The sequence below is a fragment of the Xenopus tropicalis genome, chromosome 8 (assembly GCF_000004195.4).
Source record: "Xenopus tropicalis strain Nigerian chromosome 8, UCB_Xtro_10.0, whole genome shotgun sequence".
NCBI classification, from domain to species: Eukaryota; Metazoa; Chordata; class Amphibia; order Anura; family Pipidae; genus Xenopus; species Xenopus tropicalis.
Genome location: NC_030684.2, coordinates 4,734,985 through 4,745,587, shown reverse-complemented (window position 1 = coordinate 4,745,587; position 10,603 = coordinate 4,734,985). Strand labels below are relative to the sequence as shown.

Below are 10,603 nucleotides of genomic sequence, written 5' to 3'. Positions count from 1 at the left end.
CCTTGAAAGACCGGACAAGCATCCCAAGGAGTTAGCGAACATCTGCTGAACAGATTGTGGTGACTACATGCTAAATGTCAGCACTCTCTCAATGAAAAGCTGCTGTGGAACTACAGTTCCCAGAATCCCCTCAGGCAAAAAAAATATTATTTATCTTCAAATCGTACTGAAAGCATGGCCTTAATTTCCGTCAGACTTACGGCTCTGTCTAGGCAACTTGCATGGTTTTATTGTCTATTCCGGACAGTAATACTCTATCCTATCTTAAAGGGGATATAAAACCCCAAACTAAAATTTTGCCCCCATGTAAGAAAATATCATTCTAAGCAACTTTCCGATATACATCCATTACACATCTTCATCGGTTTTATAGTTACGTGTGAATGTAATTGCTATTGAAAGCTGTGTGTAGGTATCCATTTCTCTACTCTTGGACCTTGTAAAGCCAGGTCAGTTGATACATTGTTTCAAACGTCGCCATGACGAGGAGCAGAAATGGCCGAACAGACACTGTTTTCCAAAGCAATTATATTAATACATAACTATAACCCAATGAGCATTGGGAATGAATGGATGTGGGGAAACTGCTTAGAATTAGATTCTTTATTAATTGCCCCAAACGTTATTCTTGTTTTTACATCCCTTTAACCCACCGACACAATTACAGAGACACAACATGTTGTTTCAATGTTCGGTTGTGTCATAGACCGGTCGGGACGCCAACGGTTTTACAAAAAATGTCTGGTTTTTCTCATCTTGATCACATTAATAACGAGCCACGTTTTTAGGAGTACTTAGTATCGTTTGTAATGATATAGGCCAGTTAAAGATGACTGGTTAGAAGGGGAGGGGGGGCTGAAACTGCTACTTACAAGTTTCAATCATAAAACCGCCCGTCGTCATTCTCTTCAAAGTTATATTGGTGGGGGGGGATTGGGTTTCTTTGCCTACAAACCAGCCGCATTTGCTTAAAAAAAAAAAACGGAAAAAATGTTGACTTAGCAGTTCAAAGAAATTTACTGCTTGTGGGATTTGGTGGAGCAGGTCAAACAGGGATACGTGAGATATTAATGTTCCCGGCTGCTCGGCGAACCTACGCGGCAGGTCAGTAATGCTATCCCCTGGCACCGACGAGGAACTTACAGGTGATCTGTTTACCCATCATTCCAAGGGGCTTATGATGATCCTATTCCCACACCCGGAACGACCAGCTTGGACGGAACGTTGACATGTTGAGATTTATGGGTGAAAGAAAAACAAAAATGTCATCCCAAGTCTGTAGGGTTTTGGTGTTATTCCCAGGATCTTTATTGGCTTCTTCTACCCCAAAAGCAGAATTGAATTACCGGTTAATGGCTTTGTATACACTAATAGAGACGCACAATGGAGAAGGATCTAGGGGTTTTTGTTGATAACAAGTTGTCTAATTCCAGGCAGTGTCATTCTGTGGCTACTAAAGCAAATAAAGTGCTGTCTTGTATAAAAAAGGGCATTGACTCAAGGGATGAGAACATAATTTTGCCCCTTTATAGGTCCCTGGTAAGGCCTCACCTTGAGTATGCAGTGCAGTTTTGGGCTCCAGTCCTTAAGAAGGATATTAATGAGCTGGAGAGAGTGCAGAGACGTGCAACTAAACTGGTTAAGGGGATGGAAGATTTAAACTATGAGGTTAGACTGTCGAGGTTGGGGTTGTTTTCTCTGGAAAAGAGGCGCTTGCGAGGGGACATGATTACTCTGTACAAGTACATTAGAGGGGATTATAGGCAGTTGGGGGATGTTCTTTTTTCCCATAAAAACAATCAACGCACCAGAGGTCACCCCTTTAGATTAGAGGAACGGAGCTTCCATTTGAAGCAGCGTAGGTGGTTTTTCACGGTGAGGGCAGTGAGGTTATGGAATGCCCTTCCTAGTGATGTGGTAATGGCAGATTCTGTTAATGCCTTTAAGAGGGGCCTGGATGAGTTCTTGATCAATCAGAATATCCAAGGCTATTGTGATACTAATATCTACAGTTAGTACTAGTGGTTGTATTTATAGTTTATGTATGTGAGTATAGATTGGTAGGTGTGGGTTAGGTGTGCTGGGTTTACTTGGATGGGTTGAACTTGATGGACACAGGTCTTTTTTCAACCCTATGTAACTATGTAACTATGTAACTATGTAACAATGGCTGCAAGCACGGGCTGCTCTCTGAAAGTTTCCTTCTGTCCGGCCAAAGCTCCCATTAAACATTGGGATAAATATCCTAAATGAAGTGTTTTCTCTTATTATTTCTACCGAACAACGTCGACTGAAAGTTTGGGGTCAGGGATATTCGCCAGTGCATAGTGCAGTGCTTCCCAAACCCTGTGGCTGCCCCCTTGGAGCAGTGGTGGGGGCTCAGCTTGAAGGCCATCTAGGGTGAGGTTTAAAGGGGCAGTCTCAAAGTTAATTGTTATAGAATGGGCAATTCTGATTAGTCTTTATTATTTATAGTTTTTGAATTATTTGCCTACATCTTCCCAGCTTTCAAATGGGGGTCCTCTCCTGTTCATATAACAGTCCTCTCCTGTTCATATAAGCAAAGGTTGGGCCTTCAAGGGGTTATCAAGGGGGGTTTGAACTGAAAACATTTGATTACTACTGAAATATTCTTGGAACTATGGCTGAATGCCTGATGCACTGATATTTTCCCATATCTATACCCATTTTGTGTGGTAAGGGGGCTCTGGCCAAAGGTTGGACCTTCAAAGGGGTATCAAGGGGGGTTTGAACTGAAAACATTTGATTACTACTGAAATATTCTTGGAACTATGGCTGAATGACTGACGTGCTGAGATTTTCCCATATCTGTACCCATTTCATGTGGTAAGGGTCTCTGACCAAAGGTTGGACCTTCAAGGTTGGACCTTCAAAGGGTTATCAAGGGGGGTTTGAAATGAAAACATTTGATTAATACTGAAATATTCTTGGAACTATGGCTGAATGACTGATGTGCTGATATTTTCCCATATCTATACCCATTTTGTGTGGTAAGGGGCTCTGACCAAAGGTTGGACCTTCAAAGGGTTATCAAGGGGGGTTTGAAATGAAAACATTTGATTAATACTGAAATATTCTTGGAACTATGGCTGAATGACTGATGTGCTGATATTTTCCCATATCTATACCCATTTTGTGTGGTAAGGGGCTCTGACCAAAGGTTGGACCTTCAAGGTTGGACCTTCAAAGGGTTATATGGGGGGGTTTGAACTGAAAACATTTGATTACTACTGAAATATTCTTGGAACTATGGCTGAATGACTGATGTGCTGATATTTTCTCATATCTATACCCATTTTGTGTGGTAAGGGTCTCTGACCAAAGGTTGGACCTTCAAAGGGTTATCAAGGGGGGTTTGAACTGAAAACATTTGATTACTACTGTCATAGTGAGTTAAAAGTAGATAGGGGGGTGGGGGGGTCCTGTTGGTGAAGAAAATGCTATTTTTTTAACCAAAGTCTTTAGATACTAAGGATTTAGTATAATACAACTGCATGCAAGATGACAACGCAGGAGTTCCAACATGGTGGACCCAAAAGCTGGATAATGAGCCTTCTTCTGCTTTCAAGAAAGATTAATATGTAATCAATGGCAAGTCCAGGTCACAGACCTCACCAATTGTCCAAGTTTCCAGGGAAACGCATTACTACTATCAATCTAAGGGCCACACTAGGAGTCAACTGCCAGAAACCCACTCGTTTAGACCATTTTGGTAACCCAACAATCATTTTACTATTATACCTCCTACCTAATGGTATGTTTCTGTATAAGCAAACCTAGGATGTCTCACCTAGGCTGATTCATGACCTGTTCATCTGGACCAGCCCGAGGCCACGCCTAGGGGACAATGGCAGGTAGAAGTAAAACTGCTGTATAAGGAAACCTAGGAAGTTCTCACCACTATGGAGAGCACTGATTCATGAACCTGTTCATCTGGACAAGCCCGAGGCCACACCTAGGGGACAATGGCAGGTAGAAGTAAAACTGCCAATAACCTCTGACTTCATTAGACGCTAACTCATTTATTGGCCCATTGTCTTTCAGACAGTTATTAGCCGACTGCAAAGAGAGTTCCAAGGCTTGTGTAGAGTATTAAAGACAGATGGTTGGTGCACGCTCATTAAATTAAATTAAAAAGAAAAAAAATGGCCCGTCTACTCCTTCTTGTCTGTAAAGATTACGTGTTTATATCGAGACGACATCCACAAGACACGATGCTCAACAAACACCAAGCTCGCCTGGAAACACATGCTAAATAACAGTCAATTACCGCAGTCTCTTTCTTCTTACATTAACAAACTGTGGAAATTCCAATAGGGTCCCGTCCCCCCCCCCACATGGTATGACGGCATTTGTTCCACTGATGAGTGAGGAACTATTTAACTAAGGGGAATGTTTCGTTACTTACATGGATAATACATGAGGGCCAAGCACGCATGGATAATACATACAATTCTGACTTATTGTTGGTTCTTTGTAGGCCCCAAGAAGACCAATTTGGATGATCACTCATCCAGACCAGAATGCACATAATAGCAATGATTCCAAGGAGCTTACTGTGCCGAAAATGGCTCTTTCAGCAGATTCGACGGCAAAAGTTGAGGCCAATGCAAAGCCACAGACATGCTGGGGATGCTTATCTCCTGCCTGAGGAACGCTTCCAACCCTATAATCTAAAATGCTGACTAGACATTCCTCTATCTCCGTCCTTGCTGTGACTGCCCCGGCACCCACTGGGCAAATTCCCCTTGAATAAAGTTTATGCAACATATCTCCAGCAGATAGCACAATAAGCTGCTCATTATCTGGCTCCTTGCACTAAATCAGCCTTACTTAGAGTTGTTTCTTTGTAGGCCCCAAGAAGACCATTTTGGACCATCAGCCTCTTTTTAGCACTTGAGATTGGTGACTCCGTATATTGTATGTTATCCCAAACTACAGATCCACGGCTTACTGTGCCGAAAATGCCTCTTTCAGCTTCTTCACTAGCAGAAGTTGAGGCCAATGCAAAGCCACAGACATGCTGGGGATGCTTATCTCCTGCCTGAGGAACGCTTCCAATCCTATAATCTAAAATGCCGACTAGACATTTCTCTATCTCCGTCCTTGCTGTGACTGCCCCGGGACCCACTGGGCAAATTCCCCCTCAATAAATTTCCAAATCATTTTCTGGCTCCTTGCACTAAATCAGCCTTACTTAGAGTTGTTTCGTTGTAGGCCCCAAGAAGACCATTTTGGACGATCGGTCTCGTTTTAGCACTCGAGATTGGAAAATCAAGGCGACGGGTGACTCCGTATAATGTATGTTATCCCAAACTACAGATCCATGGCTTACTGTGCCGAAAATGCCTCTTTCAGCTTATTCACCAGCAGAAGTTGGGGCCAAGGCAAAGCCACAGACATGCTGGGGATGCTTATCTCCTGCCTGAGGAACGCTTCCAAACCTATAATCTCAAATGCTGACTAGACATTCCTCTATCTCCATCCTTGCTGTGACTGCCCTGGGACCCACTGGGCAAATTCCCTTAAATAAAGTTTATGCAACATATCTCCAGCTCATTATCTGGCTCCTTGCACTAAATCAGCCTTACTTAAGAGTTGTTTCGTTGTAGGCCCCAAGAAGACCATTTTGGACGATCGGTCTCGTTTTAGCACTCGAGACTGGAAAATCAATGCGACGGGGGACTCCGTATATTGTATGTTATCCCAAACTACAGATTCATGGCTTACCGTGCCGAAAATGCCTCTTTCAGCTTCTTCACTAGCAAAAGTTGGGGCCAATGCAAAGCCACAGACATGCTTGGGATGCTTACCTCCTGCCTGAGGAACGCTTCCAACCCTGTAATCTCAAATGCTGACTAGACATTCCTCTATCTCCGTCCTTGCTGTGACTGCCCCGGGACCCGCTGGGTTAATTCCCCCTCAATAAAGTTTGTATAACATATCTCCAGCCGACGGCACAATATGCTGCTCATTATCTGGCTCCTTGCGCTGCTCTGAGGGCCATTTATACGGTCTATTAAACAGCTATCGTCGTTACTTTATATTTAATTTCCGAAGCTCGTTACTTTACAGCGAGGCACGCTTGTGTGTATGAAATAAATGCGTTTGTGTGCAACAAGCACGGCTCATTTAGACTGTGTGTTTGAAATGCGTATTGTGTATATGTGACGGCATCTGTTGATGGGTTCAGTTCTTCTGGGTCATGCCAAAGCTATTCTAAGGCCGTTAGCAATGATAATTAAGGGGAAACGGCACGTGAAATTATGTTGGTCTGGGAAGTATCTTCCACAGAGACTGGCTTATATCAACATCAAACTTTGCCATCTCAACTGGATCAATGGAAGAGATGCCTCATCTCAAGGCTCATCATGGAGGACTCAGTAACCCATATTGAGTCCTCCATGATGGGCTTTGAGACGAGGCATCTCTTCCATTGGTCCAGTTGGGACTGTTGATAGAAGCCAGTCTCTGTGGAAGATACTTCCCAGACCACCATCATTTCACATGGCGTTTCCCCTTAATTATCATTGCTAACAGCCTTAGAATAGCTTTGGCATGACCCAGAAGAACTGAACCCAAGGCCGTTAGCAATGATAATTAAGGGGAAAACTTAGCCATACCGAACTGGATCAATGGAAGAGATGCCTCATCTCAAGGCCCATCATGGAGGACTCAATATGGGTTATTAAGTCCTCCATGATGGGCCTTGAGACGAGGCATCTCTTCCATCGATCCAGTTGGGATGGCTAAGTTTGACTGTTGATAGAAGCCATCCTCTGTGGAAGATACTTCCCAGACCAACATCATTTCACATGCCTCGTCTCAAGGCCCATCATGGAGGACTCATTATGGGTTATTGAGTCCTCCATGATGGGTCTTGAGACGAGGCATCTCTTCCATCGATCCAGTTGGGATGGCTAAGTATGACTGTTGATAGAAGCCATCCCTGTGGAAGATACTTCCCAGACCACCATCATTCCATGTTACATTCCAAAAACAAATATGGTCACTAACTGTAACAATGAACAGCCAAACGCTCTCTCCATTCAGTATAAATAAGAGAGACCTACCTAAGTAGGGGATACAAGGGACCATCTTCAAGCTTCGTATGTGCTCCCGCATCCGCTTGCAGTTGTCCTCTTTGGACAGCAGATAATCCAACTTCTCAAAGGTTGTTTTGTCCTTTCGGTTCAGAAGCTGGAAGCAGAAGAAGAATATTAGGTGGCCATTGGGGGCTCAGGAAAAAAAACGAGTCTAATTCAATTGCAATTTTTTGGCTTTGGCTGGGACCAGGTCATGTTGGCCTACAACGCCCACCAATGGCGGCTGCCTGACCTATGAATAACAGGTATTCCCGGAATGTAAATAAAATTCTACATCTAATTTTTTCAGTATGATCATAAGGGACATGTTCCGGTGATATTTTCGGGTCTCCTTGGAGGCTTCTCAAATCCTGAATTAATTAGAAAAAAAACAAATATGTGAAGCTAAAAAAAGGAGAGAAGAATGTTATGGTTTATAGGGAGAATGTGAAAGCCACAATCCCGCAGCTGCTGATAATATACAGAACTCAACATTCCCATGGAGCTACTGGCCGACAGTTGCATTCCTAAAGGCAAAGTACGACATCTCTAATTAAAACCAAGGTGGCTCCGCCATGGGACTTAGTTGCAAGTGTCCGGTGGGGGGCAGGGGGTGATTATTATATATTGACCTCCAAGTTTTCCTATGGTGACTGGACTCCAACAAAATACGTTCTTCCAACTTCAAGGAGGGCCTGTTTTTAAGGCCATGGGCATATGTGGTGCTTTTCATGACTTTGGGCCATTGGGGCAAACTAGGCTAAAAAACCTACTGTGCCACAGGCATCTGCCTTAGATCAGGGGTCCTCAAACTATGGCCCGCGGGCCAGATCCAGCCCCCCCAGGGTAATTTACCCGGCCCCCCCCTGCGTCCTCACCCCTGGCAGAAGAGAGAGAGGACTCAGCAGGGAGCGGAGAGAGAGGACTCAGCGGGGAGCGGAGAGAGAGGACTCAGCAGGGAGCGGAGAGAGTGGACTCAGCAGGCAGCGGAGAGAGAGGACTCAGCGGGTAGCGGAGAGAGAGGACTCAGCAGGGAGCGGAGAGAGAGGACTCAGCAGGGAGCGGAGAGAGAGGACTCAGCGGGGAGCGGAGAGAGCGGGCTTAGCAGGGAGCAGAGAGAGAGGACTCAGCGGGGAGCGGAGAGAGAGGACTTAGCAAGGAGCGGAGAGAGAGGACTCAGTGGGGAGCGGAGAGAGCGGGCTTAGCAGGGAGCAGAGAGAGAGGACTCAGCGGGGAGCGGAGAGAGAGGACTTAGCAAGGAGCGGAGAGAGAGGACTCAGTGGGGAGCGGGACGGGGAGCTGGGAACACAGACGGAGTGGGGGGGAGCAAGAAAAGGTAGGATTCAGCGGGCAGCTGGAGGGTAGACCGACGGAGCGCGGTGCTGGAAGAGAATGCAGGAGAAGCCCATAGTTTGACGGGGGTGGGTGGGGGGGGAGTGGTGGTGGTGGTCCGGCCCCCCAACAGTCTGAGGGGCCATTGAACTGGCCCCTTGGTAAAGAAGTTTGAGGACCCCTGCTTTAGATAAATTATTGATTTAGATATGTTCAGTCTCACTTTTTACATGTATTTAACCAGTACATTCAAATATAGCATGTTCTCGAGCTTGATGATGTCATGCAATTGAAGCCGATGGGTAGGCATCTCCTCTCCAACAGGACGGCTCTGTTGATGATGTCAACACAGTTACATAGAAAATGAGGTTGAACGAAAGAAAGGGGACGTACTGAATCCATAAATCTTGGATTTGCCGAATATTGAAACCTCTACAGAGGATCTGGCTCCATACTGAGCTTTAGCCAAACCCTAAAAATGTAGATAAATAATAAAAATTGCATCTACTGTAAACAAAAATTCATGTGACCTTTGTGGGAACCGCCCACCGAATCCCAACTCTGAGAAAAGCGATGGGATTCAATGAACCAAACACTAGATATGGTGAATGTCTAACGAAGACAAAGGTCCACCAAGTTCAAACTCTGGTCCATGTACAGAAGATGATCCAGAAGAAGCCAAAGAAAACCCCATCTTCAAAGTCATCTCCAATCTTCCTTAGGTGGAAAAAAAATGGCAAAAACACGAACAATGAAATAAAAGAGACATCTCGTTTGGCCAAAGATACAGAAGATCTGAGAGATGGGTCACTGCACACAGAGATAAGAGAGTTTAACTACGTTAAAACCAACCCCGGGGAAGAGAGAAAGGGCAACGTGAAGCTACAGAGTGGAAAGAATTCTATTGGATCCAGAAGAATCTGATAATATTTTGGCCCCGGCGTATTGTTGAGTGTCTGCATGCCGAAATCGGTTCCCAAAAATGTCCGTTCCTTGACAGGATTAATAAAATATCAGCTCTGAGGGTGTGCAGCCAACATTGCTCCGAGAAACCTGACAGCTGCCGGCGTTCGTGTCGCCAACTGGAAGATGAGGTCGAAATTTCCTATTCGGGGGGGAATCTTGACTTTTTATGTCTCAGTTTTGGGATTTTAAAATGTTTTTAAGATGTTCTGAGTAAAGAAAGCTGTCACTTGCAATTGGCCTGCTGCATTAATAACATAAGAAAGAGACATCTGTTTATAGGACATACTTGATACCTCTAAAGGTCTCTTCATGACACTCTTAAGGTGGCCATATGTGGGCAGATTTAAGCTGAAGGTCATTTAGACAGATTAGATCTTATCTTATGGGGACACCTTAAGAGTGTTCTGAAGAGGCTTTTGGAGGTATCAAGAGTGAGGCACCCTGGTTGACACCTGGCCGATTTTCAGCCAGATATCGATAGGGCAAGGACCTCAATGGCTCAATGGTGAACTCCTTGGTCTGACGGCGCCTATGTCCCCTATTGTAATCCGATCGTTGGGCCCTAGGGCCAGATATCGATGGGGCAAGGACCTCAAAGGCTCAATGATGCAGTCCTTGGTCCAACGGCGCCTATGCACCCCCCCCCATTGTAATCCGATTGTTTGGCCCTAGGGCCAGATATCCATAGGGCAAGGACTTCAAAGGCTCAATGATGCAGTACTTGGTCCGAAGGCGCCTATGCCCCCCCATTGTAATCTGATCGTTTGGCCCTAGGGCCAGATATCCTTAGGGCAAGGACCTCAATGGCTCAATGATGCAGTCCTTGGTCCGACAGCCCCCATGCCCTGTAATCTGATCGTTTGGCCCTAGGGCCAGATATCCATAGGGCAAGGACCTCAAAGGCTCAATAATGCAGTACTTGGTCTAACGGCGCCTATGCCCCCCATTGTAATCCGATCGTTTGGCCCTAGGGTGAGATATCGATAGAGCAAGGACCTCAATGGCTCAATGATGCAGTCCTTGGTCCGACGGTGCCTATGCCCCCCACTGTAATCTGATCGTATGGCCCTAGGGCCAGATATCCACAGGGCAAGGACCTCAATGGCTCAATGATGCAGTCCTTGGTCCGACGGCGCCTATGCCTCTCCACTGTAATCTGATCGTTTGGCCCTAGGGCCAGATATCAATAGGGCAAGGAC

At 45.3% G+C, this 10,603-nt stretch overlaps 1 protein-coding gene across 4 annotated transcripts in view; it reads right to left on the bottom strand.

The window, feature by feature from the left end:
* ralgps1 (Ral GEF with PH domain and SH3 binding motif 1) overlaps positions 1-10,603 on the bottom strand; it is a 197,615-nt gene that overhangs the window by 102,843 nt on the left and 84,169 nt on the right. For all 4 annotated transcript variants that reach the window (XM_031891078.1, XM_031891079.1, XM_031891076.1 and 1 more), the window contains exon 9: positions 7,095-7,221. In XM_031891078.1, the coding sequence (XP_031746938.1) occupies positions 7,095-7,221 (127 nt within the window). The remainder of the gene's footprint in view (positions 1-7,094; positions 7,222-10,603) is intronic.